Source organism: Oncorhynchus keta, chromosome 1 (genome assembly GCF_023373465.1).
Source record: "Oncorhynchus keta strain PuntledgeMale-10-30-2019 chromosome 1, Oket_V2, whole genome shotgun sequence".
Lineage (NCBI taxonomy): Eukaryota > Metazoa > Chordata > Actinopteri > Salmoniformes > Salmonidae > Oncorhynchus > Oncorhynchus keta.
The window spans coordinates 34,888,925-34,916,820 of NC_068421.1; the positions used below are offsets into that span (position 1 = coordinate 34,888,925).

The 27,896-nt window shown below is 41.7% G+C and overlaps 1 protein-coding gene across 5 annotated transcripts in view; it reads right to left on the reverse strand.

Moving 5' to 3' along the window:
* LOC118372088 (alpha-2-macroglobulin) overlaps positions 1-27,630 on the reverse strand; it is a 39,845-nt gene extending 12,215 nt beyond the window's left edge. The window contains exons 1-34 of one of the 5 annotated variants that reach the window (XM_052522933.1): positions 27,235-27,630; positions 24,517-24,700; positions 23,046-23,202; positions 22,759-22,811; positions 22,180-22,200; positions 21,837-22,005; positions 21,615-21,699; positions 21,303-21,417; positions 21,056-21,167; positions 20,864-20,973; positions 20,491-20,658; positions 20,104-20,340; positions 19,832-19,895; positions 19,401-19,546; positions 11,622-11,771; positions 10,900-11,136; positions 10,563-10,644; positions 10,330-10,462; positions 9,883-10,108; positions 9,566-9,692; positions 8,875-8,996; positions 8,653-8,704; positions 8,413-8,496; positions 7,965-8,141; positions 7,445-7,526; positions 6,991-7,147; positions 4,814-4,888; positions 4,016-4,181; positions 3,727-3,923; positions 3,243-3,458; positions 2,917-3,035; positions 2,357-2,447; positions 2,065-2,133; positions 1,750-1,855 (exon numbers count right to left, since the gene is read on the reverse strand). In XM_052522933.1, coding sequence (XP_052378893.1) covers positions 1,750-1,855; positions 2,065-2,133; positions 2,357-2,447; positions 2,917-3,035; positions 3,243-3,458; positions 3,727-3,923; positions 4,016-4,181; positions 4,814-4,888; positions 6,991-7,147; positions 7,445-7,526; positions 7,965-8,141; positions 8,413-8,496; positions 8,653-8,704; positions 8,875-8,996; positions 9,566-9,692; positions 9,883-10,108; positions 10,330-10,462; positions 10,563-10,644; positions 10,900-11,136; positions 11,622-11,771; positions 19,401-19,546; positions 19,832-19,895; positions 20,104-20,340; positions 20,491-20,658; positions 20,864-20,973; positions 21,056-21,167; positions 21,303-21,417; positions 21,615-21,699; positions 21,837-22,005; positions 22,180-22,200; positions 22,759-22,811; positions 23,046-23,202; positions 24,517-24,700; positions 27,235-27,335 — 4,390 coding nt within the window. In that variant the 5' untranslated portion in view covers positions 27,336-27,630. Of the gene's footprint in view, positions 1-1,749; positions 1,856-2,064; positions 2,134-2,356; positions 2,448-2,916; positions 3,036-3,242; positions 3,459-3,726; positions 3,924-4,015; positions 4,182-4,813; positions 4,889-6,990; positions 7,148-7,444; positions 7,527-7,964; positions 8,142-8,412; positions 8,497-8,652; positions 8,705-8,874; positions 8,997-9,565; positions 9,693-9,882; positions 10,109-10,329; positions 10,484-10,547; positions 10,645-10,899; positions 11,137-11,621; positions 11,772-19,400; positions 19,547-19,831; positions 19,896-20,103; positions 20,341-20,490; positions 20,659-20,863; positions 20,974-21,055; positions 21,168-21,302; positions 21,418-21,614; positions 21,700-21,836; positions 22,006-22,179; positions 22,201-22,758; positions 22,812-23,045; positions 23,203-24,516; positions 24,701-27,234 lie in introns of all 5 variants that reach the window. The other 4 variants (XM_052522929.1, XM_052522926.1, XM_052522928.1 and 1 more) reach the window with 4 other exon arrangements.
* Between the last annotated feature and the right edge of the window lie 266 nt (positions 27,631-27,896).

The following is a 27,896-nucleotide window of genomic DNA, read 5'->3' on the forward strand; positions in this document are numbered from 1 at the left end:
AAATTATGTCACTGCACATTTCAAAAGTGCAGAACAAATAGTTATATTGACTACGTCCGCCCTAGCTCGCTCATTAATGTCTTAACTTCTTTGGGGTAGGGTGAAGTATTTTCACGTCCGGATGAAAAGCGTGCCCAGAGTAAACTGCCTGCTACTCAGGCCCAGATGCTAGGATATGCATATTATTAGTATTGAAAACATTTGGATTGAAAACACCCTGAAGTTTCTAAAACTGTTTGAATGATGTCTGTGAGTATAACAGAACTCATATAGCAGGCAAAAACCTGAGAAAAAATCCAACCAGGAAGTGGGAAATCTGAGGTTGGTCGTTTTTCAACTCAGTCCCTATTGAAGATACAGTGGGATATTGGTCATGTTGCACTTCCTAAGGCTTCCACTAGATGTCAACAGTATTTAGAACCTTGTTTCAGGCTTCTACTGTGAAGTGGGAGAGAATGAGAGCTGATTGAGTCATGGGTCTGCCAGAAGGCCATGTGCTCAGTCAGGCGTGCACCGTGAGAGTTTGCTCTATTCCCTTTGATTTCTAATGACAAAGGAATTCTCCGGTTGAAACATTATTGAAGATGTATGATAAAAACATCCTTAAGATTGATTATATACATTGTTTGACATGTTTCTACGAACTGTAATATAACTTTTTTGACTTTGTCTGGACCTAGTGCCTGCGCAATTGGATTACTGTAATAAATGCGAACAAAAAGGAGGTATTTGAACATAAATGGACTTCATCGAACAAAACTAACATTTATTGTGGGACTGGGATTCCTGGGAGTGCATTCTGATGAAGATCAAAGGTAAGTGAATATTTATAATGCTATTTCTGACTTTTGTTGACTCCATAACATGGCGGGTACCTGTAATTGCTTGTTTTGGTCTCTGAGCGCTGTACTCAGATTATTCCATGGTGTGCTTTTTCCGTAAAGATTTTTGAAATCTGACACAGCAGTTGCATTAAGGATAAGTATATCTTTAATTCCATGCATAACAGTTGTATTTTCATCAACATTTATGATGAGTATTTCTGTAAATTGATGTAGCTCTCTGCACTTTCCCAGGATGTTTTGTGGAGGCAAAACAAAACGCGCCAATGTAAACAGAGATTTTTGGATATAAAAATGAACTTCATTGAACAAAACATACATGTATTGTGTAACATGAAGTCCTATGAGTGCCATCTGATGAAGATCAAAGGTTAGTGATTAATTTTATCTCTATTTCTGCTTTATGTGACTCCTCTCTTTGGCTGGAAAATGTTTTTTTTTTTTTTGTAATTAGGTACTGACCTAACATAACATTGTGCGCTTTTGTCATAAAACCTTTTTGAAATCGGACACTGTGGTGGGATTAACAAAAAGTTTATATTTAAAATGGTGTATAATACATGTATGGTTGAGGAACTTTAATTATGAGATTTCTGTTGTTTGAATTTGGCGCCCTGCACTTTCACCGGATGTTGGTCAGGTGGAACGTTAGCGTCCCACGTACCCTAGAGAGGTTAATCGAAATGACGTATTGCCTCTTATCCGCTCGTCGTCCCCTTATGCCATAGTTTGTACATCTCAAATGTCAGTAGAAACCACATTTGTTTAGGCAAGTCAGCCATATGAGCCATGTATTGTTTTCTTTTAAAGGCAGTAAAATTAGGCTGAATTAACTTTTTCACTGCCAGACAAGGGTTTCTGCACATGAGATGACATTTTTGCTGTCTGTGTTAGATGGAATTCTTACTTGTCTGGTAGTAGTCATACACTTTCACCACTGCTGGTTTCAGATTCCTCACAGGCACATCCTCCTCTATGGCCAGGCTGTACGTCTTCGTTTCCTTCTGCTTGAGCTGGAAGAAAAGGAATAATACATTTGACATTGCAGTTCAATGTTATAGATTCACATAGTGTTACTGTGTAAAACCTCCACTACAGTCTTTGATGTTACTGTTCAAGTTAAATCCAGTGTGTAGATGCAAATGAGACCACATCCAACTTGGTTCTGTAACCGATAAAGACAGCCCCGTTTAGATGCAACATTCATTATTCATGTTCCTACCCCATCTAGGTAGATGATGACATGTCCTTCCTCCAGGTCAACACGTTTGACAGTGGGGTCATTTTTCAACTGGAAGAACAGAACACAGGATAAGATCGTGTCAGACAGTTCAACTGATACGTTCGAAGGACAAATACAGGCATTACAATTAGAACAGACGCCATTATCATGTTATACATAAACTAATCCTCAAGGGGATATACTTAGGGCCAGGAGTGTTCCCTAAACTGGTAAAACTCCTGGCCCTGATTAAATGTAGTTCCCCTCAACTGAGGTTCTCTTATTGACTCACAGGCCTGAGGGAGGACTTGTCCAGGACGAAGCCGGAGAGAAGCTTGACATTGATGATCACCATGTTGGTTTCCTCTCGCCGACCATTGTACCTGTCAGTCACACAGAGTCAGATGAAGTATGGATATTATCTTAAAGGTGCAAATATGCAGGAATCGCTCTGCCATTTCCTGATTGCTAAAATTCTACTGGTTAGCTTAAGTTAAGTTTGTGACAAACAAGCAAGAAAATCATTGTACATTCTAAACCGCCATGAAATATATTTTCACTAAGCAAACATTTTTTATTTTATGCTGTTCAAAACCAAAAGTAAAAGACGCAAAAACGATACTTAAGAATGGGAATCATAAAAAGAGCACATAGAAGTGTTAGATCTGTTCTTCGACTTGCTGTCAATAAGGATGACAGATCTATAACTCATATTTCTACATGAATTTGGTCAGGTCGCCCAAAAAGTTACACAGTGCAGCTTTAAATATACTTTTAAAATGCATCTACACGCTGGTGGTTCAGTCATTATTTTCAGCTGCTATTTCAAGGGTAAAAGGAATACCACTGTACCTGACAGCCACAGACACGATCAGAGATTTCTTGGTGCCGTCACATTTCCCAAGCGTCTCTGTTGAGATGTTGAAAGCAGAGAAGTCAGGAGGAGGGGGAATATTGTAGTGCACGGCGATCTGAAAAGACAGACGATACTACTGAGATGCATGAAATCAACATACACATTTCAATGAACAGTAGCACACACGCATTTCCATTAATGCTGAAATTCTAGGGTTGAAACGTTAGTTTTTGTGCAACAGTGTGCTCTACTGAACACAAACCAGATACTCAGTACATGCAGTACTGAGAGGCAGCAAAGGGAAAAACGACTGGAGCCTGACCTGCACAAACACACAGCTCTTTCCCTGTGCCTTGATGTTGTAGTCCCCAGGGACCTCCCTCAGCTGCACCTCCTGATAGAGCAGCCTGTTGTTCTGATTCACAGTAAACTCCATCTTCAGGCCGGCGGCCGAGCTCACACTGACTGTACTAGCGCCCTCTGGACTGAAGGTGGCAGCACCGTACTTGGCCAGGGCCTGCAGTGCTACCACTGTGTCCTGGTGACAGGGGCGAGGTGGGAAGAAAAGTACTGTTGCAAAAACAAATCCAGGTCGACTATAGCTTGGGTATGGATGGAGAGAATCAATATAATAAAGCAATACATATGAAGATTGTAAAATGAAGCACAACAATTCAAGGAAATCCATGTGTTGTGTTATGAAATTATTGTAAAGCTTTAATACAAATGTCCAATTTACTACTACAATTATCTATTGGCAGAGGAGTTGCTCGAGTGAATAAATGTCTACCAGACCAATAGAGTACCTGTGTGGAGGCGAATCCTCCGTAGGGGTTCTGCTGCTGGGCCAGCCAGCGGACGATGCCAGTGGAGTAGTCCAGCCCAAAGCCTGGCATGGTGGGACCGGAGAGCAGCGCCAGCAGCACATAGGATGTCATCTCCACCTCCAGAGAGTCAGTCTTTGTCCCAGAAGCCTCTGGTCTCTCCCAGTGACGATTGCCACCTGTGGGAATTTTCATTGTCAGTGGTCGGCAGTGACCGTTTTACGGCAGACAAAGGTAGAGAGAGACATTTTCACCAAGAGACAAGACATACCGGAGGTAGCAGCCATCTTGTCCAGGTGGGTGATGAGCTTGGCCCTCATGTCCTGGTTTTGGGCCAGGGTGAAGGTGTACGATAGCAGGGCCATGGTGTAGGTGTTCTCCAGCTGGTCAGACACTGCTGCCTTCAGACACATCAGACTCTTCTCCACCATGGGGTCCTGACACACCCACAACATGATTGTGTTTATAATAATAATAATAATAATAATATATAATAATTAGGTAGGTGTGTGCCTTTCCAAATCAAGTCCAATCAATTGAATTTACCACAAGTGGACTCCAATTAACTTGTATAAACACCTCAAGGATGATCAATGGAAACAGGATGCACCTGAGCTCAATTTCAAATATCATTGCAAAAGATCTGAATACTTGTGTAAATAAGGAATTTCAGTTTTTTTTATTTTCAATACATTTGCAAACATTTCTAAAAACCTGTTTTCGCTTTGTCATGGTGTATTGTGTGTAGATCGCTGAGGTTTTAAAACATGTTATTAATCAATTTTAGAATAAGGCTGTAACGTAACAAAATGTGGAAATAATCAAGGGGTCTGAATACTTTTCCAGAAGGAACTGTATATTGGGATGTTGTTTAACAAATTAGAATACATAGCAAGTGAGGCGTTGTGTGGGTGATATCGTCTTATTTAGAATTGTGTGAAGTAGTTGGACGGCTAAGCAGAAATATCCACTAGGGCCGTTCATGTTGTGATAAAAGCACCAAATGTGGCCTTGTTATTCAATAAGATTTTTTTTTAAATACTTGGATATGGAAGAGGTGATAACTCACAGAAGTGTTGCCATCCAGCTCCAGCAGTGCAGCGGTGATGTAGGCAGTGAGTGACACTTGATCCCCAACACCTCCCTATGACAGCAAAGGATGCCAGTAAACTTCATACAGTACTCCAAGGTGTTAGTTTCAAAGTCACATTGATATCAACTGACATCAGGTAAAAACGTTGCACTGTTTAAAACAACATTCACATGATAATGGTGCACAAAGGTAAAAAAACTTTAAGAGTACTGTTTTGGAGATGCACAAAAGCTGTCGGGACTAGTCAGACTGAGGTCCCTTTAGGGAGGTGGTGTGTTCTCGGCACTGGCTAAAACATGCTTGGGATTCTTGTTGTGCTCAGCGTGTGCCATTTTGTGCTCCTTTGGGGCACACGTGGGGTTCTTAGGTTCTCCTGAGCAGTACATGTCAGTGCAATATGAAGTATGTAAAGTACAGTCATGGCCAAAAGTTGAAGAATGACACAAATATTAATTTTCACAAAGTCTGCTGACTCAGTTTGTATGATGGCAATTTGCATATACTCCAGAATGTTATGAAGAGTGACCAGATGAATTGCAATGAATTGCAAAGTCCCTCTTTGCCATGCAAATTAACTGAATTCCCCCAAAACATTTCTACTGATTGAGTTTGAATAACAGACTGGAAGCTTCAAAAGGAGGGTGGTGCTTGGAATCATTGTTCTTCCTCTGTCAACCATGGTTACCTGCAAGGAAACACGTGCTGTCATAATTCCTTTGCCCAAAAAGGGCTTCACAGGCAAGGATATTGCTGCCAGTAAGATTGCACCTAAATCAAGCATTTATCGGATTATCAAGAACTTCAAGGAGAGCGGTTAAATTGTCTTGAAGAAAGCTTCAGAGCGCCCAAGAAAGTCCAGCAAGCTCCATGACCATCTCCTAAAGTTGATTCAGCTGCGGGATCGGGGCACCACCAGTACAGAGCTTGCTCAGGAATGGCAGCAGGCAGGTGTGGTGCATCTGCACGCACAGTGAGGCGAAGACTTTTGGAGGATGGCCTGGTGTCAAGAAGGGCAGCAAAGAAGCCACTTCTCTCCAGGAAAAACATCTGGGACAGACTGATATTATGCAAAGGGTACAGTGATTGGACTGCTGAAGACTGGGGTAAAGTCATTTTCTCTGATGATATTATGCAAAGGGTACAGTGATTGGACTGCTGAGGATTGGGGTAAAGTCATTTTCTCTGATGAATCCCCTTTCCGATTGTTTGGGGCATCTGGAAAAAAGCTTGTCCGGAGAAGACAAGGTGAGCGCTACCATCAGTCCTGTGTCATGCCAACAGTAAAGCATCCTGAGACCATTCATGTGTGGGGTTGCTTCTCAGCCAAGGGAGTTGGCTCACTCACAATTTTGTCTAAGAACACAGCCATGAATAAAGAATGGTACCAACACATCCTCCGAGAGCAACTTCTCCCAACCATCCAGGAACAGTTTGGTGATGAACAATGCCTTTTCCAGCATGATGGAGCACCTTGCCATAGTAAAAAGTGATAACTAAGTGGCTCGGGGAACAAAACATTGATATTTTGGATCCATGTCCAAGAAAATTCCCAGACCATAATCCCATTGAGAATGTGTGGTCAATCCTCAAGAGGTGGGTGGACAAACAAAAACCCACAAATTCTGACACACTCCAAGCATTGATTATGCAAGAATGGGCTGCCATCAGTCAGGATGTGGCCCAGAAGTTAACTGACAGCATGCCAGGGCGGATTGCAGAGGTCTTGAAAAAGAAGGGTCAACACCGCAAATATTGACTCTTTGCATCAACTTCATGTAATTGTTAATAAAAGCCTTTGACAATTATGAAAAATACTTAATTATACTTCAGTATTCCATAGTAACATCCGACAAAAATATCTAAAGACACTGAAGCCGCCCGCAGTCTTTGTGAAACGTATTATTTGTGTCATTCTCAAAACTTTTGGCCACGACTGTAATCATATTTGATGTTAGACTATGTATTATTATCAAGTCTTTTGTTTGTTAGTCATCTAGGATTTTATGCAGACTCCACCATTGCACTCTAAATAGAGTGGGACACTTGCACCAGAACCTCCTGCGGAATCTCTGCCCATAACGTTACCTTCTCACATTTGGTGGCAGCAGTATAAGACTCCTCTTATTACCCACTGAGCCCTGACTCCTCTTTACCTTCATGCCGTTATGGAAGAGTTTCCCCACTGACGAGATGCAGCCATCCGTCTGCTGGTGACTGGCCAACCAGGCCTTGGCCTGGGCAATGTGGGCGGGGTCCACAAAGATGTAGGGCTTGGCCCCTCCAAAGGACTTCAGCACAAAGGAGGTGAGCCTGAGAGGACACAGGTCAGATGTCACTGGAGTTACACGGACTAGATGCCGTGAGCCTTGCCTAAACTATGGATCATAGACTCTAGATAACAGTAGCCATACTGTATTGTGCTGAAGCCAACTATATTTGCCATAGCACATACTAGTATGGATTTGAGACCATCACATTCCTACCTTGATTACATACTACAACCCACTTTGATCTAATGTAATTTTTATGACTTAAAAAAACGAACAAATGTAAATTGAGGAATAATCTAAGAGAAGGTATTAGGACTGTGCGGACAATTGAACCGACCACGTGTTTCCAGACTCATCGCTCTTCCCAAAGGCACTGTAGGAGCCATCGTTATGCTTGTAGTTGAGCTCTCTCTGGTAGCCTGCAACACAAATGGCCAAATGAACAAAGACACTCCTTCTAGGGACTTGTACTGTATGTGGAAGATGACGTTAACTGGTTCAGAGCCAAATATAAAGAACAGGTTGTTGCTAGTCAGAGGCGAGATGCACACAGGATCAGACAAACTGTCAAACAGTATTGATCTTTGCAGAGTCCTGTTCAATCACAGCTCATTATTTAAAAAGTACAAGGCTTACTGCAAATTCTCTTGTCATATCCCATTCGATGCATTAGGTTAAGCAATAGTCTTCAGAATAGATAGTGGTTTATTTCACCAGGGTTGTGTCCAGTAGGGAGATTACATTTTTATTGAGTAAAACAGAGAGTGCAGGCTGTAACTGAACATGTCTGATAATAATTGCTTGGTTTTCATTGCAACACATGTTGTGCCTGACTGAACTGGATCCAGCTCACTCACCACTGTCTAGGAAGCCTGTGGCCCTGGTCTGGATCTCCTCGGTGAGCTGCCTGGTGCTTTGCAGGTAGTTGAGGATGTAGATGTTGGGAGCAAAAAGCACCATGTTCTGCTCTCCACAGCCATAGGGCATCTGCAACAGGCTGTCCAGGTTCTTCATGGCCCGACCCATCAGGTCACCTGGTGAAAGAGACCAACAATTAAGACAATCAAACAAACATAGGTCTCTAGTCAATGGCAATGTATATTCGACCGGCAGATCCCTAAACCTAACCCTAGAATTAACCATGCTTATCCCAATCATAGATCTGCAGGTTCATAGATCTGCACTTCCCTCGTCATGAATAGAGGGATGAAAAATCTGCACCAAAATGGAAACATATCCTGAAAATGTTACAAAACTATATATATTAGGTGTGAAAAATCATCAAAACAGATGGATAATTCTCACCCAGTAGTGAGAGGGAGGCCTTGGCAGAGCCCTCCACAAACACCTTAGGCAGCTTCAGAGAGATGTCCTTCTCCACTGGACCCTCTGGTGACGCGAGACAGATAAACGAGACAGACTGAGTGACTTGAGAACCGTTTTAACCAATTAAAAAGTATCTGTCATCTAAACCACAACAAATGCACGTCAACTTAATCATCGGGGTAATTATGAGAAAGTATGACTGAGACGTCAGGAGATTACCTGCAGGGCAGAGCAGAGCGTTGTGGCTGACCGTCTCCTGGGTTCCCTCAGCCTGACAGAGGGAAAGTGACATTGAGAAAAGACAGGCCACTGGCTTTCTTCAGCACTAAAATAAAACAGTCTAATTACGACAACTCTAGTTCATTCCATTATAGAATTTATATGTATAACCACTTAAAAGGTTCATTAAACATAGACTTGCTATACAGGACAGACACTCACCTCCACCAGCAGTGTTTGCACAACGGTGTCAATACGTCCTTTCTCTGGCACCGTGGCCACCTCGTTGCCGCAGAGCTTCTCAGTTTTCAATGCCTCGGCGCTCACTTTCACACTCACCTCCCCTATAGTTCATTCCAGGGAGACATTAACATTCCAGTCTAGACCAGTCACACATGAACCTGTGCCTCCATCAGCTTGCTCCCTTTCACCCACTCCACCTCCAGCCTCATGTACCCTGGCTCAACTGTTCCCGCCTTCCCTCCTCATTCCTTCCCTCATTCCCTGCCTCCATTTCTCCGATAGCCATGGATACCTCCTGAGGGAGAGCTTTCTGAGCATGTCATCAGATATTCCTCCTGACTTGTTAGTACAAGCGATTGTCAACATTTCTTTACAGGGCTAGGATATATACATTTCAGTCTGACAAGAGCTGTGCAAAGTGAACAACCCTGTCCTTAGGCACCACAGACGGAACAATTCACATCCTACCCCCTCCACTCTGGCCCTAACCTTTCAACATTTGCATGAATTGAGGGTCTGGATAGCTATAAGCAGTATAGTGGTGGAGATACCACCATATTTCTTAAACCTTACAGAAGGGTTAGGGGGTAAGGGCCTAGGACATAGGGAATAAATGTGGAGTCTATTGCAAGAGCCTTGTGATAGATTGACAGAGTACTGTATGGCTCACCTAGAGCAGTTGGGGTGAGGATCCACTTGAAGGTCCTGCTCTCTTCAGCACACAGACACAGTGTGTACTGGCAGCCTTCACATGGCCTGGCTGTGAACTGGTTCGACTCAGCTAGAGTCACCTTCACCTAGGAGAAACACATGGAGTCAATCGCAAGTCTTTACTAGATTCCATGCATTTCTCTCTTCTCTCGTCCTTAAAATGTCAGAGCATCTATAGGTTGTCTACGTCAGAGCATCTATAGGTTGTCTACAGGGTCTATCCAAATGAAGTGGGACTGGAGAGGTAAAGAAAGAGACAACCCTGGGAGGGCTTACCATGATACACTTGGAGAGGTAGTTGAACACTGTGGCCTTGAGTGTGAACACCTCCCCCCGGATGACAGAGTAGGGCAGCGTCAGGCTCACAAAGAAGGGTTGGAAGGCAGTGAGGCCAGTGTTGGGAGCCAGGCCAAAACCCACTGGGGAAGTACAGAACGCCCCTGCAGCCCACTTAGTGATGGTGTCTGGGACAGTCTTCTCAACATTCACTTTTCCTGTAAGTCTGGTCGTGGTGAAAAGGGAGGAATAAAAACCATGTATATTAACATCAGAACACATAACATGGTCAATTCAATAAATAAACCTACCCCATGGACAAAAACATTCTTGTAGTCTCAGTACAACCCTATTACAAGGCAGTGTCAGTTAAGCACCCCATGAAAAAGGATGTGCATTAAACTAAATATAAATGGATACAACTTTGGCATCTGTTACAATGCTTACCCCACAGGAATCAGGTCCCAGATCCAGGTCTCAGGGAAGTACGTGCGGACGGTCTCCTTAGGCCCGTCAGAGGCTCTAGCGGCTGAGGTCTCTGGCATCATGTTGGCCATTGACACTGGAGCATCAATTTCTACTACTGATTTAAATTGAATAGCTGTAAATAGAAACTAATCCTTTATTATTAGGTTAAGACTAGAAAGGCTCACACATTATCGTACCCTCTTCTTCCATACCGTCATATTCCATTGAAAAGGGTATAATACAGTGGTAAGGTTTTTTCACGTCAGAGTTGGTCAGGATCTTGATTCCAACTTCCTAAAATTAAAAGTAATGCAATAGAACAGTCAGTGTAAAGGCCATATCATACCTGTATTTCAGTTTAAGTGGGTATTGGTTTAAAAACCCAAACATTGGTATAGATACGGTGTATACGTCTTCACAGACTGCATTCCATTTGAATTCATTCAGTGTCTACTTTCTTACTTAAATAAATATTAAGTATTTATTTATACATTTTCCATATTCCAAACAGACAAAAACAACAACATGAAACTTATTTGATCATCTTACTTTAAAGATGTTGTAAACATCGTTTTTGTCATTGTTGGGGCCAAACCAGAATGAGCGTTTTTTCCTGTCAGGTACGGGTGGTGCTTCTAACTCCTCGGCCAGTTTAGGGACTGGTGGAGGGAGCACTTCCATCTCCTCTTTAATGATTGGCGGAAATGGACGGCATGGGTAGGGGTCAAAGTCTTCTACCCTGTATGAATATCCAGACAACTTCTGAACAGGCAGCTGACTGAAGACCTGCGGAGAGGAAAGTAATATACCTCTAGTAATACTGACTTTATAATCAGCAGCACCTTGACACGGTCAGAGCGTGGTCGGTGCATGGTCAGATTGTGGTCAGAGGTTATAGGGTCAGTACATAGTTAGGACAAGGTCAGTGCATAGGATAACACCTGGGTTAAATACATACGGCTAATACTTGATCTGTACTCGATTTAGCTTGAGTGGTACAAGACAACCAACTAAATAGTCCCACAAGTTGAAACTTCTAAAATTTAATTATCAGACAGTGGTTAAGACATGGTTAGAGGAAGCTGAAAATGAGCCAAATCCATCTTGAAAAACATGGGTGCACAAAAACAATGCCAAAGGTGATGTGTTTAGTGCTTTGTGTGGTGAGTGGTGGTGGCGAGTAGTGTGGTGAGTCAATGGTCCTGGTCAAAAGTAGTGCACTACATAGGGTATAGGGAGCCATTTGGGACGCAGGACCATGGAGAACGTACAGAGTCTAGGCTGAGCTCCTGTTCAGGCTGCAGCAGCAGCACACTCTGGTCGATGGCCCTGAGAGAACACAGAGACCCTGGGTGGGCCTGGAGGCTCAGAGAGGTCTTCTCCCCTGGCAACTCCTGGAGGGACGAGAACTTCAGGGACACCTGGAGAGGAGAAAAGGAAGAGACATCACAGAAAATGTTTAAACATATCTACAGTGCCTTCAGAAAGTATTCATACTCCTTGACATAATCCACATTTTGTTGTGTTACAGCCTGAATTCAAAATGGATTAAATATGTATTTTTTCCTCACCCATCCACACACACACACACACAACCCCATAATGACAAAGTGAAAACACGTTATTAGAAAATGATCGCAAATGTATTTCAAATGAAATACAGAAATCTAATTTGCAAAAGTATTTCTCCCCCGAGTTAATACTTTGTATAAGTACCTTTGGTGGCGATTACAGCTGTGAGTCTTTTTGAGTTATTGCGCACCTAGGGCTGTGGCAGTCGGTGATTGTCAAGCAAATAACTGGTCGGTCTCACGGTAATTGACCGTTAATGAACAAACATTTAGCATCTCCTGGCTTACATACATAGCATACATCCATTTTAAAAAGTCTAATAAATCCATGTAATATAGCCTACACCTTCACAATAAATCCATGATTTATTTTAGACAGGTCTAAAGAAGCATGATATGATGAAAATGTAGTCCATTTCAGAAGAACAGAACAGCATACTCTGAGTTGTCCTTATGTTTGGTCCTGGTGTGGCTATGAGTTACACTAGTTAATTAGCAGACATGATTTGCTTATAATTCCATGGCATTATTTGATATTATTTTACAGTATGAACAATACAATTGAACAAAGCTGAATAAAATCCAAATATTTTATTCAAACGTTTTGAGGGAGTACGCATATGTGGCTATTATGTGTTGAGCGGTTAACAATGAAATAGGTATTCCTATATGCTTAATTTAGAGTTATTAATTTAACTTTAGTTGTTCTACAAACGTTGGGCTATATGTTTTGATTTTTAATACATTGCAAGGCTGCATGATGACTGATGATCATTTGAAAAGTCGTTTGAAAGGCATAAGCTCTGCTTTGTTTATAGCGCAGAATGTACACACTTCATCAGTCTCTCATTCACAATTTGACAAACACTTGATAATGCCTCGCATTTCACGGCGGCATCCCTTTTGTCGCTGTAATGCACCCTAAAAGAATCCATGCCTTTTGCGGCCCGGAGTGCTGTATTGTGCCCTTCGACTGCGCCTCTCACTCACATGGCTCTATGTCACGTGATCGGGTCTCTCTCACTGGCTACAAGTGAAGACAGACACATCGGGGATGCAACTGCGCTCGTCCTTATACAATTGCGAGGTGCATATTGAAGATAATGGAAGAACTGTTCACATTTACTTTTTGTCAGCCAACAAGATGAGTAGGCCTAACGAACAGCAAAAGCTTTAGCTTATGTCAATCTTCTATCCCCTATAGCACATATGTCAGAGTCAAGGCCCGCGGGCCACATCCGGCCCGCGAGAAGGTTTTTTACGGCCCCTGGGATGATCTTGATTTATTATTAGAACCGGCCCGCAGACCGCAGCAAGCCGGCAGCCCGCAGATCTTTTACACGCACCAATACTACATTTCCCACAATGCAACGGTGACGCACCGAGCAGTAGGCTGCTTCATTTCAATATTTATTGGCACAGCAGTTGTCAGCATCACAGTAAAATTAACTTTCAGATACCCATCAAAAATGGCAAAACGGAAGGTGGACACTGAGAACCGGGGTTTCAAACAAGGTGGGAGTCGGAGTATTTGTTCACGGAGGTAGCTGGAAAACCTGTGTGTCTTCTGTGTGGAGAAAGTGTGGCGGTACTGAAAGAGTATAATCTGAGACGACATTATGAAACGAAACACGCGGACAAAAACAAGAATATGGATATGGAACAAAGGCTACAAAAGGCAGAGGAATTAAAACGAGGCCTCAAATCTCGACAGGCTCTGTTCAAAAAAGCCAAATCACAAGGCCAGGCTGCTGTCAAGGCCAGTTTTATTTTGGCAGAAGAGATCGCTAAATCAGCCCGGCCATTTACGGAGGGGATTTCATCAAAAACTGCATGATTAAAGTTTGTGACGAAGTTTGCCCAGAAAAAAGGCAACTCTTTTTAAATGTGAGTCTGAGCAGAAACACCATTGCCGAGAGAGTAGACCAGTTGTCCATCAATCTAAAAGAGCAGCTTGTGAAAAAGGGAAAAGATTTCATTGCATATTCCTTGGCTGTGGATGAGAGCACCGACATTTCTGACATTGCCCAGTTGTCAATTTTCATCCGCGGAGTGGACTCCAGCCTAAGCGTGACAGAGGAGTTTTTGGCTTTACGTCCTATGCATGGCACAACTACGGGGCATGATTTGTATGAAGAGGTGTCAAGATGTGTAAATGAGATGGAGCTGCCTTGGGAAAAACTCGTGGGTTTGACAACCGACGGAGCACCTGCGATGTGTGGACACAGGAGCGGACTGGTGGCGAAGATACGGGAAAAGATGCAAGAGGAAAACGCGACAGGTGAGCTGACAGCTTATCATTGTATCATACACCAGGAAGCGTTGTGCGGTAAAGCCTTGAAAATGGAGCATGTAATGAGCATCATCACGCGCACAGTTAACTTTATCAGAGCCAAAGGTTTGAATCACCGCCAGTTCAAGGCATTTCTGACGGAGTTAGAAACGGAGCATGGTGATTTGCCTTATCACACAGAGGTGCGATGGCTAAGCCAGGGAAAGGTGCTTCAAAGATGTTTCGAGCTTCGTGAGGAGATTTGTCTGTTCTTGGACAGCAAAGGGAAAGACACAACACAACTCCGAGACGAAATGTTTCTGTGTGAAATGGCTTTTCTGTGTGACATTACGAGTCATCTGAATGCAATGAACTTGCAGCTGCAGGGTCGGGATCGTGTCATCTCTGATATGTACAGTACAGTGAAGGCATTTAAAACCAAACTGACTCTGTGGGAGACGCAGATGCGGAAAGAAAATTTGAGCCACTTTCCCAGCTGCCAGACCATGAAAGAGAAGCTCTCTACCAGTGCGTTCCCGAGCGCACAGTTGGCTGATAAAATAGGTATGCTTGCCGCTGACTTTCGACGCCGATTTGCTGACTTTGAAGCACAAAAAAGCAGGTTGGAACTGCTCGGTAACCCATTTGCTGTTGACGTGGAAAGCTCACCACCAAACCTCCAAATGGAGTTGATTGACCTCCAATGCAATGATGCACTGAGGGCAAAATATGCGGCAGTGGGTGCTGCGGAGTTCGCCCGTTTCCTCCCGACACAATGCCCCAGCTGCGCATCCAGGCTGCTCAAACGTTGTCTATGTTTGGCAGCACATACCTGTGTGAACAACTGTTTTCTTTGATGAACTTGAACAAAACATCACACAGAAGTCGACTTACTGCTGAACACCTCCACTCAATTCTGAGGATTTCCTCAGCTCAGAGCCTTACCCCGAACATTGATGAACTTGTGGAAAAGATGGGACACCACCAAGTATCACCCTCAACCTCAAACAAGTGAACATTACTGTGCAATCACATATTTAGAGTTTTTACTCAGTTCAAGTTTAAAAGTTAAAGTTTAATATTTGTTTTCACTGCATGTTACTTCTCCTTAAACAAAGTGTTGTTTTTGATTAATAGATTTTTGCACTTTATTTTATTGTATTTCAATCCAATTATATTTTAAAAATATTTCAGTTGAGTGGATGATAGAAAATTGCTATTATTGTTTTTTTCTTTGAAGTAAATTTAGCCCACTTTTGCTAAAATAGAAAATATAGGCTACTGATGGTGCCTTGAATACCGGTTTCTTTCATTTAATGTTCATGTTATGGGGATTTTTATATAAAGGAAATTTGTCTTTTGTGTCTGTTGAAAATTAAAGATTACTGACAGAGCCATAAGAAAATATTGCTTTATTTATCTGATCATATTGGAATATATTTGTTAGGTTTTCAGTAGGTTCAATTAGGTTCACTAGACTATATGCGTCATTTAAAAATTTTTCAATGAACATTCGAACAGTCCGGCCCTCGGCTTGTAGCTAAATTTTTTATTTGGCCCTCCGTCCATTTGACTTTGACACCCCTGCCCTATAGTATAAAAGTCGACCTCTTCTATTCCGTGCAATAAATAAATATTCCAAACATAGTCTGGGAAAGTTGTGGGATGCAATAAATCCTAAATGAATACAACCTCTAGCATAAAAACATATTTTATACGCACTGTGGCTGACGAAACAAATCAGAACGCTCAGCTGAAAATGTTGATAAACTATTAGGCTATTTCTTCAAAATATAAGTGCAGCAAAGCGCACATGGCAGTAGGCTATAAGCGCAAATGTTCCACTAGCGGGAAAACACCATTATCAAAATTGACCGCAAATGAGATTATGCATGTAATGCTTTTATTAGAAAGGTGCATTTTTTATAGTGAACATTTTCTTCCCCAAACTCACGCGCTGCTTATGTATGCCAGTCAGGCTCTAAACCCCTTGTAAAGCGTATTAAAGCGCTTAATTTTAAGAAGTTATTTGGCCACTTTAGTTGTGATACAACCCTTATCAAAACATATAGGCCTATGGACTAGGCTACATGAGGTGTGCGACTATGATTTTTAAAAAGTCGCAAAAAAAGGCTGTTTCTTATGCTGGGCATCATTCACAAGTGATAATATATAATTCACAAGTGATAGTCTAATATTGTCATCCATCAGACTATTCTTGATTTAAACTTGACTTTACATACTAAATAATGTGTGAGAGAAATTAGTTTGGATTTAGAAAGGTAATGGAAAGGATAATGGTCCAGTCTCGAAACAGGGGCAGCAGGAAAAAAAATTAATCTAAGCACTTAAATAACAAATGGAGGACACTTTTCCCATGGTTCATTTTCATGCCAGCCGGGTAGGCTATACTCTTGTTCTAAAGATAAACAATGTGCTTAATATTAGGAAAGTTAAGAAATAAATAAATATAGTAGGCCTAGTCTATAGGAAAGCTGATGGAATCCTCCTCTTTTTAGTGTTGTTTTCTCGTGCAATCGCATAGCCTATAGATATGTTTTGCAAAATGAGCTCATGGGCTCTCATTAAGTGTTTGATTCAATTTTCAATACATTTGCATTGATGTCAGAGTGATTAGAGGGACAATAGAGTGCCGAGTACCAGGCAGTTAGCAAGTTTGGTAGGCTACTAATGACCATCAGCAGCATCCGAACTTGGAGAAGCCTAATTAACATGACTAAACGGTCACGTGGAATTTGACTGCCTTCATGACTCGTGACCGATGGAGTGGCGGTAATACAGTCACCGCAACAGCCCAATGCACAGCTGAATTGACGATATTTGCCCATAAAAAGCTCTGTCAAGTTGATTGTTGATCATAGCCATTTTCAAGTCTTGCGAAAGATTTTCAAGCCGAAGATGGGGGCAGAGCGTTGTCTATAGCAGGCGGCAACTGAGAGAGACTTATTTTTAGAGAGGTGGATTTTTAAAAGTAGAAGTTAAAATTGTTTGGGTACAGACCTGGATAGTAGGACAGAACTCTGCAGGCTATCTTTGCAGTAGATTGCAACACTGCCCCCTTTGGCTGTTCTATCTTGTCTGAAAATGGTGTAGTTAGAGATGTAGATTTCAGCATTTTTGGTGGTCTTCCTAAACCAGGATTCAGACACGGCTAGAACATCCCGGTTGGCAGAGTGTGCTAAAGCAGTGAATAAAACAAACTTAGGGAGGAGGCTTCTAATGTTAACATGCATGAAACCAAGGCTATTACGGTTACAGAAGTCATCAAAAGACAGAGCCTGGGGAATAGGAGTGGAGCTAGGCACTGCAGGGCCTGGATTCACCTCTACATCACCAGAGTAACAGAGGAGGAGTAGGATAAGGGTACGGCTAAAAGCTATAAGAATTGCTCGTCTAGAACATCCGGAACAGAAAGTAAAAGGAGGTTTCTGGGGGCGATAAAATAGCTTCAAGATATAATGTACAGACAAAGGTATGGTAGGATGTGAATACAGTGGAGGTAAACCTAGGTATTGAGTGATGAAGAGAGAGATATTGTCTCTAGAAACATCATTGAAACCAGGTGATGTCATCGCATGTGTGGGTGGTGGAACTGAAAGGTTGGATAAGGTATAATGAGCAGGGCTAGAGGCTCTACAGTGAAATAAGCCAATAAACACTAACCAGAACAGCAATGGACAAGGCATATTTACATTAAGGAGAGGCATGCTTAGTCGAGTGATCATAAGGGTCCAGCGAGTAGTGAGGTTGGTTGGGGTAACGGAGATTCAGACAGCTAGCCGGGCCATCGGTATTGGAGGTGTACCTGTGGATGTATTTCAAGGCCTACCTTCAAACTTTGCTTGACATCATGGGAAATTCAAAAGAAATCAGCCAAGACCAAGATAAGTGCAATTGTCTGTCTGTAAACAATTTTTGGAAAATGTACTTGTGTCATGCACAAAGTAGATGTCCTAACCGACCTGCCAAAACTATAGTTTGTTAACAAGAAATTTGTGAGTTTTAATGACTCCAACCAAAGTGTATGTAAACTTCCGCCTTCAAAATGTATACATATATATTAATAATAATAACCAAACCTCAGGAACATTCAATATCGTCTTGGTAAGCAACTCCAGTGTAGAAATAACCTTGTGTTTTCAGATATTGTCCTGCTGAAAGGTGAATTTGTCTCCCAGTGTCTGTTGTAAAGCAGACTGAACCAGGTTTTTCTCTAGGATTTTGCCTGTGCTATTCTGTTTCTTAGCCCTTGCTGATGACAAGCATTGTATTGGTTTTGCCCCAAACACTACGCTTCATATTCTTTGCATTATTCTTTTGCAGTATTACTTAAGTGCCTTCTTGTAAACAGGATGCAGGTTTTAGAATACTTTTATTCTGTTCAGGCATCCCTTCTTTTCACTCTGTCATTTAGGTTAGTATTGTAGAGTATCTGAGCAGTTCTTTCCTCTCCGGCAACTGAGTTAGGAAAGACACCTGTATCTTTGTAGTAAAGCCTGAAATTCACTGCTCAACTGAGGGACCTTACAGATAATTGTATATGTGGGGTACAGAGATGGGGTAGTCATTCAAAAAGCATGTTCAACAATATTATTGAACACGGAATGAGTTCATGCAACTTATTATGCGATTTATTAAGCACATTTTTACTCCTGAACTTACGTAGACTTGCCGTAACAAAGGGGTTGAATACATTACTGTCTTAATAAGACAGCTTTTTATTTTTTATTCATTTCTAAAATGTTCTACAAACAAAATTCCACTTTGACATTACGGGGTACTGTCTGTAGATCAGTGGACAAAATCTCAATTAAATCCATTTTAAATTCAGGCTAACCCAACAAAATGTAGGGAAAATAAAGGGGTTTGAACCTTTTCTGACGGCACTGTATACTAGCATACATGTCCAACACATTGGTTCATTTCAAGTACAGTAGCATACTGATGTGAATATTGGAATAAAGCCCACACAACATAATAAATGCTAGAGGGAAAGAAACAGGCCCGACGAACATGATGATCAAAGAGGACAAGTTGAAGCATTTCATATCATAGTCTGATGCAAAGTCATTTTGGAAATTGATAGTGCACATGTTGCCCCAATATACAGTATATACATGGCTCAGGCTCTCTGATGAGACATTTTGACATCTCATGTGGCTGGCAAAAGATGCCGAGTTGCCTACCTCGTTTTTTAGGCAGAGGTGAATGGGGAAGTCTCGGCTGTCTGCTACTGCCTCCCCATCAGGCAACACGGTGTACACCAATACCTGGGCAAAAGGGGTCAGCTCAGGCATCCGCTGCAGCGAGAGAGTCAGCTCCCCTTGGTTTACTAAAATAAGAGATGGACAATGGGATGGCCATTAAGTCACCGTAAACCACCAATCATCCAATACGAACATTGTGTTCTCTGATTAGCGTATGAACTTTAAATGTACTGCGCAGTAAGAGCTTGTATTGAAGATGTAATCTGGATGATTGAATCCTGTCGTGACAGCTTTTTATCCCATGCCAGTTTAATGCCATTAGGCATGTCCTCTAATCAAGTGGGGTTCTGAGAAGTTCTAATGAAAAACGGCAAGAAGCATTCAGGAGAATCCAAGTCCAATGTATTTACCTTTTCCTTCTGTGACAGTCACCGGAAGATGGCCGTGCTGCTGAATGCTGCCTCTAGATATAACCTGGGACAGCCAGGTGGCAGCATCAACATTAATAACCAGAGAGTGACCCAGGGAGACTGGAATATTGGCTAAAACTGGGAGATCTGCTAGCAAATATCTTGAAGTTAATACATTATTGAAGTAAGTAAAATGTATATCCCAAAGCCACAGACAAAGTGTAAAAATCATGTTAGGTTGTATTTTGAGTGAAACATCCCTTTAATCTTACCAGATAGAAAAAGTCCAGGGTCGTCTGTCCCTTTTTCAGCTCCACCCCTTGGATGATGTAGTGAGCAAGAACAATACCGTCCTTCTCACAGGAGAACTTCCCTTCGCCCTGCATTATCTTCACAAAGCTCTTGCTCTTAGAATAAAATTTTCTTGTGAATTGGTAATCGGATGAATATTCTGGTCTACGCACACCCTGCACGTACGGATAATCCTCCTCAACCTTTTGATAACGAGCCTGGTTCAAGAAACACAGAAAATATAATTGTAGTAACCTTGGAGAATACATCAGGAGAAATGAATGATCTCACTCAGAACAAACAATTGAATATTTAAATAATATCATTAAATATTTAATAGAGGAAAACATGAGTGAGTGACCACTGACCGACAGAGAGACAGAATCAGAACTCCATAGAGAAGTGTCTAGAGAGAAGGAAGCAATGCCCTTGCTGTCTGTGGTGAGAGTCCAGTTCTCAGATTTGCCACTGTTTTGTAGGAAGAGATACACAGGCTCATTGGGAACGGGACTAGAGTCGGGACCGGTCACCTTGATCTGAAAACACAGGACAGGATGACTGCAGACATCCAATATACTAAATGTACACTCCCATTGCATACAAGACAACAAAAGCCTAGTTTAGATGCTCCAAATTACATGTTATCATTTATCACCACTTCATGTTCAAATCCATTTTTCTGAGTAAACCATTTTCTGCAGTGTTATTAAAAAGGCATTTGTTAATATAGTTTGTCCTCACCTTCCCCTCGTATGCAATTCCTGGTTTATATGCTTGGGGCACGTCCTCAAAACGAACAGTTACGATGACATTGGTGAAGCTTGCCTTGCCACTACCTTTAAGGATGACCCCTGGAGAGAACACAGGCAAGGGTCAGAGGTCAACAGTTCAGCATGTAAACACCTCTACGTTCAAGATAAGGTTCTCTCCTACCAGTTCCATATTCTTCCATCTCAGTCTCCACTTCGAAGTCATCAAACTTTGATTCATTTAGACCGAACCGGGTCACGTCAATAATTTGGGTTGCACAACCAGTTGTGTCGGTCTAGGCAGAATGAGTACAGTTATTGTAGCTCAGCTTAAATCCGCTACGAAAACGTCTATAAACCTCAACATTTTCCCCACAGTGAGTGTTCGTCATCAAAGAATTTGGCATAACAAGAATAGAAAAAATACTTACTTTCATAAGATACAACTCGCAGATATTAATAGCATCATATAACCAGCGATATTGAATGATATTTCTGCAAACTTTCGCCGTGACAGACCCCAGCACTGGTTTTCCATAAGTGTATCTAGAAACAAAGTCAACAGAAGAAAAACAATTCAAGAATGGCAATCACGTGTTATAAAAATAGAAACAGCTATGAACATGAGCAAGTATCAAACATGGGACAGTATATATTAAGTGTAGTCTATGCAACACACAAATTAAGGTTTAATATTCTGTCCATAAAGTGTCCCAGTTCACATCATCATCTTATGCACTTACTTTCCACAGACTCTCAGCGTTGCTTGCTTGTCCAGAATAGTGATTGTTTGGGGTAGATAGACTTTGACCTCATATTTGGGTAAAACTGTAAAAAAAAAAATACATATCAAATGTTATTTCCTCATTGTCTGTTGAACCAAAAACATAATCCCAGACCACAATGGAATCACCATGTAAAAACAATATAATCTCATTTTTTTTATCCCATGCCAATTTCCTCACCATATTCTTTGATGTCAAAGGTTTGAGAAGTTTGCTCTCCCTTCTCATTCCATGCAGTGATGATGTAACTTCCTTGCGTTGCCTCTGCAGACATGGGGTGGGACAGGTCCAGAATTCCACTCACTGTTGACTGGTTCAACCACTGAGCAATGCGGTTGGAGTTTGGGTCCTGTATACAGATTCATAATAGGTTGAAGGTAGGTATGTTTGTTAGGCATTGTATAAAATCATGCCACAGTACATATTGGCAGGTAACATTTTTGAAGGGAGATCATGTCATTATTATTGCTCATGTTATATACAGCTTTGGTTTTTAGTTGCAATGGATTTGAATGAGTCTCACCTGAAGCTCCACTGTTAGATACTAGAAAAGAGAAACAAAACATTCAGCATTTAACATTTGTCCCAAAAAAAACATTTTCAAACGTATTTTCAAATTATTTTCACAGGAGGCCTAAAGGGAACTACTATCGTGTCAGGAAATGGGTTTAAAACAAACATTTCATAACTTTCCAAAACAGTTTCTACAGTACAGGCATCTTTATCTACAGAGTTACAGTACAGAGCAGGCCTTGAGCTCATGTTGACTCAGATGCTCTGCTCAAACAGCCAGGCCAAATGAACTCTGACCACATGTTTGCTGAGCCACCTACACACACACACACACACACACACACACACACACACACACACAGACCCATTAAACAAATAAAATAATAGTCGACAAAATTGGACTGCAAGAGGATGAAATCATTGCTCCATCACTTGCCTTTCTTACTCAACTACAGTAAACCTCTCCCAAACTACACCTCCCTAGAATGTTCCAAAGCTGACTAACACTCTGCTGTCCTGTTCAACCCAACTTAAATGCTTTGAAAGAGTAACTTTATTTATATTGAACAACATTGAAAGAGTAACTTACCATCTGATTGAATGACAAGAAACTGGCATCCAGCGAGACGATTCGGAACTTGACTGGAAAAGGGGTAGAAACATTTGTCTATATAGTATCAGTCTATGTACAGTATATCCATCATCCATTTCAGGAAGGACCTTTCTGATGGCCTCACAAATATACTGTAAAGTACATGCATAATAATTAATCAAAATCAACAGTTGGCCCAGACAAAAGGGTCAGTTCAGTACATTTACAAGTAATAACTCGGGAAGGGTCAGTTTCAGTGTTTATCAAAGATTGTATCTAACTACCTGTCTGTCCAGGTTTGTAGACTGGTTTGTCGGTCTGGAAAATGGTGAAGAACCTTTTAGGCTTGATAAGGATCTTGGTCTTTTTACTCATCTCATCCTTTCTCCCCTTGATGCTGACAAGAACAGTGGCCACACTGTCAGCCTTCACTGGGGGTACCTACAATGAAGAACAGAAGAATGGAAGCTTGGTAGAACTTCCACATTCCTCTAGCTCCTAACCAAAGTATGGCTCTCTTGACTGAGTAGCTTGAGAACAGAGGGCTTTGTGTTAAGTGGTAGATAGCATAGCAAAGTATGATTAATATAACTGCTATTACCTTTCATAGGTTTGATCATTTTGCATACAACACCCGGCCTGGAATTCAAGTTGAGTTCCACATAACATGACGGAGTTACAACCAAACTCTTCAAAATAAAAGACTGAAATGAATGTGTTTTGTTGAATGAATGCACATAGGTAACTTAAAAGCTAGTAAGAATAGTACTTTGTTTAGATGACAAAATGACCACAGAAGAAGAGCCAGGAGATTCTATCAACTGTAATCTTACATACACTGAGTGTACAAGACATTAAGAACAACCTGGTCTTTCCACAACACATATAGACCAGGTGAATCCAGGTGAAAGCTATGATCCCTTATTGATGTCACTTGATAAAGCCACTTCAAAAATCTGTATAGATGAAGGGGAGGAGACAGGTTAATGAAGGGTTTTTAAGCCTTGAGCCAATTGAGACATGGATTGTGCATGTGCCCCATTCGGGGGGTGAATTGGCAAGACAAAAGATTGAAAAGATAAGTGCCTTTGAACAGGCTATGATAGTAGGTGCCAGGTGCACCACTTAGTGTCAAGAACTGCAATGCTTCTGTTTTTTTCACACTCAACAGTTTCCTGTGTGTGATGTGTCAAGAATGGTCCAACACCCAAAGGACATCCAGCCAACTTGGGCCAGCATCTCTGTGGAACCCTTGACACGTTGTAGAGCCCATGCCCTGATAAATGTAGGCTGTTCTAAGGTCAAAACTCAAAATTGGGAAGGTGTTCATAATGTTTGGTATGCTCAGTGTATGTACAACTGATGGGGGTAACTGTTCAACTAAAATCAATATGAAGCGAGGCACAAGTTGTGTAACACCCAACACTGATGGGAAAGAGACCTAATTCAAAGTGTCAGCTACTATTAAAGCTGATGACTCAGGTCAGTGTTAGTCAAGTAAAGAAATGATGTCAACATTTAACCCATTGGCTTGTTGACTGTGGTCGGGATGCTTTTGCATGAGAGACGATAGAATAGGGCCACAGTCAGTAGCTCACATCGTTGTGGAACTTTGCAGTTAGAAATGTCATACATAGGGCTGGCATGATTCCTTAACCCACATGTCAGAGAGGCATGTTAGTTCTACATGAAATATTTATATCAGAGCGGTCCACAACGTTGTAGCCTGCTGAACACAGCACAGTTACAGCTGACCTGGAAGGAGATGCAGCGATAGAAGTCCTGTGTTACGTCTTCCTCCAGTAGAATGGTGCCGCTGCCACCCTCCATTTCCAGCGACACCTTCAACAACAGAGGCTCTGTGGCTTGGTGGACCTGAGCACAAAGTTTCTCTGTGGTCCCTCCTACCACCTCTGAGCTGACCGTCACCAAGTAAATCCTAAAAGGGGAAAGAGTCAGCATGAATGCAGCTGTGGTAATAATACTTAAGTGGCAGTGTACTCAAACAGCTCTTTAGTTCCTTTGTACCCTACTGATTTTTTAAAGTTGGGGACAAAGTGACCTTAATTGTCTCTGGCTATGTGCCCCACTCAGAGTCCAAACAATGAGAAATTGAGGGCACAATTGATTCCGTTTCAGACAGTGTTGGAGGGAATACCAATTAGTTGTTTGATGGTCTGTCAACCATGTATTGGTGAACAAAGGCGGCATGCCCACTCAGATTTGTACTGTTTAAAATAGATATACATATACACACTGGACAAACATATAAAAACACAACATGTGCACACATGACTGTAAGTCGCTTTGGATAAAAGCGTCAGCTAAATGGCATATATTATGTACAGTGTTGGTCCCATGTTTCATAAGCTGAAATAAAACATCCCAGAAATGTTCCATTGCGCACAAAAAGCTTATTTCTGTGAAATTTTGTGCACAAATTTGTTTACATCCCTGTTAGTGAGCATTTCTCCTTTCTCTACCAGAGAGATGTGGCATATTAATAAGCTGATTAAACAGCATGATCATTATACAGGCGCACCTTGTAAAAGGCCACTCTAAAATGTGCAGTTTTGTCACACCAGAATGCCTCAGATGTCTCAAGTTGAGGGATCGTGTAATTGGCATGATGACTGCAGGAATGTCCACCAGAGCTGATGCCAGAGAATTTAATGTTAATTTCTCTACCATAAGCCGCCTCCAATGTCATTTTAGAGTATTTTGCAGTACCTCCAACCGGCCACACAACCGCAGACCACATGTAACCACGCCAGCCCAGAACCTACACATCCGGCTACTTCACCTGCGGGATCATCTGAGACCAGCCACTCATAAAGTTGATGAAACTGAAGAGTACTTTGTCTGTAATGAAGCCCTTTTCTGAGGAAAAGCTCATTCTGATTGGCTGGAACAATGGAGTCATGGTTGCTGATAATGGGCCTCTGTACGCCTATGTAGATATTCCATTAACAATCTGCCGTTTTCAGCTACAATAGTCATTTATAATATTAACCATCTCTACACTGTATTTCTGATCAATTTGATGTTATATTAATGGACAAAAAAAGTGTTTTTCTTTAAAAAACAAGGACATTTCTAATTCCAAACTTTTGAATGATTGTGCACACACACACACACCCACACCCACACACACCATTTGGAAAGTATTCAGACCCCTTGACTTTTCCCACATTTTGTTATGTTTACAACCTTTCTCCTAAAATCTATTAAATTGCCCCCCTTCAATCTACACACAATACCCCATAATGACAAAGCAAAAATAGGTTCATAGAAATGTTCATATGTATTACAAATTTAAACTGAAATACCACATTTACAGAAGTGTTCAAACCCTTTACCCAGTACTTTGTTGAAGCACCTTTGGCAGCAATTAAAGCCTAGAGTTTTCTTGGGTATGACGCTACAAGCTTTGCACACCTGTATTTGGGGAGTTTCTCCCATACTTCTCTGCAGATCCTCTAAGCGCTGTCAGGTTGGATGTGGAGCATCGCTGCACAGCTATTTTCAGGTCTCCCCAGAGATGTTTGATCGGGTTCAAGTCCGGGCTCTGGCTGGGCCACTCAAATACATTGAGACCTTTCCCGACGCCACTCCTGCATTGTCTTGGCTGTGTGCTTAGGGCCGTTATTATTTTTGTTGTTTCTCTATGATACTACTACCCACCTAGCAATTGTATTTAGTTGGCATTAGCTAGCCCAGATATGTTCCCAATGTCATAACCTTATAAAGCTACCAAGAAGCCATTTCAGGCTATCAATCAAGATAGACAAGCAAGCTACTCTTAGCTGGCATGCCTGTTGGCAAGTTGGGAGACTTTAGAAAAGCAACATTCCACATTCTCCAACTTCAGGCCAGGGGCCTAAGCTCCCTATGGACCATACCCCCCACAGCCATCCTTACATACTTTGTATGATTTTGAGGGTGCATGAAGCCCCTGTTGGGGATGATTGCACAGAGGGACATTGGAGGAAAGCACACTAATACGGACTATCACAAGTCGGATTTGTAACCCACAAATGTACAGGCCTGCTTGCCAACATGTCTCATAAGGTATGAAAAGCCTCACACGTGCACGAAAGAGAGAGAATGTTACTTTTCCTGTCCCTGTGGCCTTCCCACTTCCAACTTTTTTTATATATTGTTATTCACAAATGGAGACAATTCAAATCTGATATTCAGCTAAATCAGTGCAGTAGGCATATACGCGATTTTGTTATGTAATATTATGTTTATAACTAAAATAATTATATTGCTCAGGTGACCTACCCTACATCTGCAGGTGCATAGCCTGGAGAATAATGAATTCCTCAATTTGATTATAGACTGTGGTATGCAGCCAAACATGTAAACAACAATTGCTTGTTGTGAGTTTAATCCCTCAATTAAATGACGAAAATACTACTTGCTTCTACTGCCTACTACTGTACGTGAAATGTTTTGTACCGTACTTACGATTCATTGAAGGTGCTCGATGTCGCAGTTCGTAAAATTACTGATGTGATAAATACAAGGCAAAGGAAGTTGAGAGCCATGGCCATAACCGTGGTACACATCCTCCGCACTTCGAAATGCTCCCTTCCCTCGTCCAGATGGTCAGGAAAGTTGCACAAACGGTGCTGTTTATACCCAAATACACCCTCTTGTGTCACTCCCTTCCAAATAGTTTGGCACACGGCAGCCACCTCCCGTTTCCTCCCAATTCCGAAGAAGTTCTCAAACAGTCACAGCCCCGCGAGAAATGGGATGGTCAGAATTACACCAAAATACCTCAAGCTATTTTTCCCCAAATTCGGCCGTTCCTGCATATGGGCATTCCATCTACAGGAACTCTTCCCCCCTCGAACATCCACCGAGGTAAAGAAAGTTTCATGTTGGATATTCGCGCTTTCAATCCACTCGAGCCAAAGACTCCAAATAAGTGGCATGATGCTGGAAAAATTGCGCACAACATTATTTTCAGGATTTGGACATTCATTCGCATTCCAAAGCTAATAGTGGAAATGTGAGCACTATTTGGTATTGCTAGTCGAATTAGTTAGGGAGCGTAAACAAAGTACAAACTTTTTTACTTTCGATTTTTAATAGCTCCTTGGTCATAGGACCTACTTGACTCA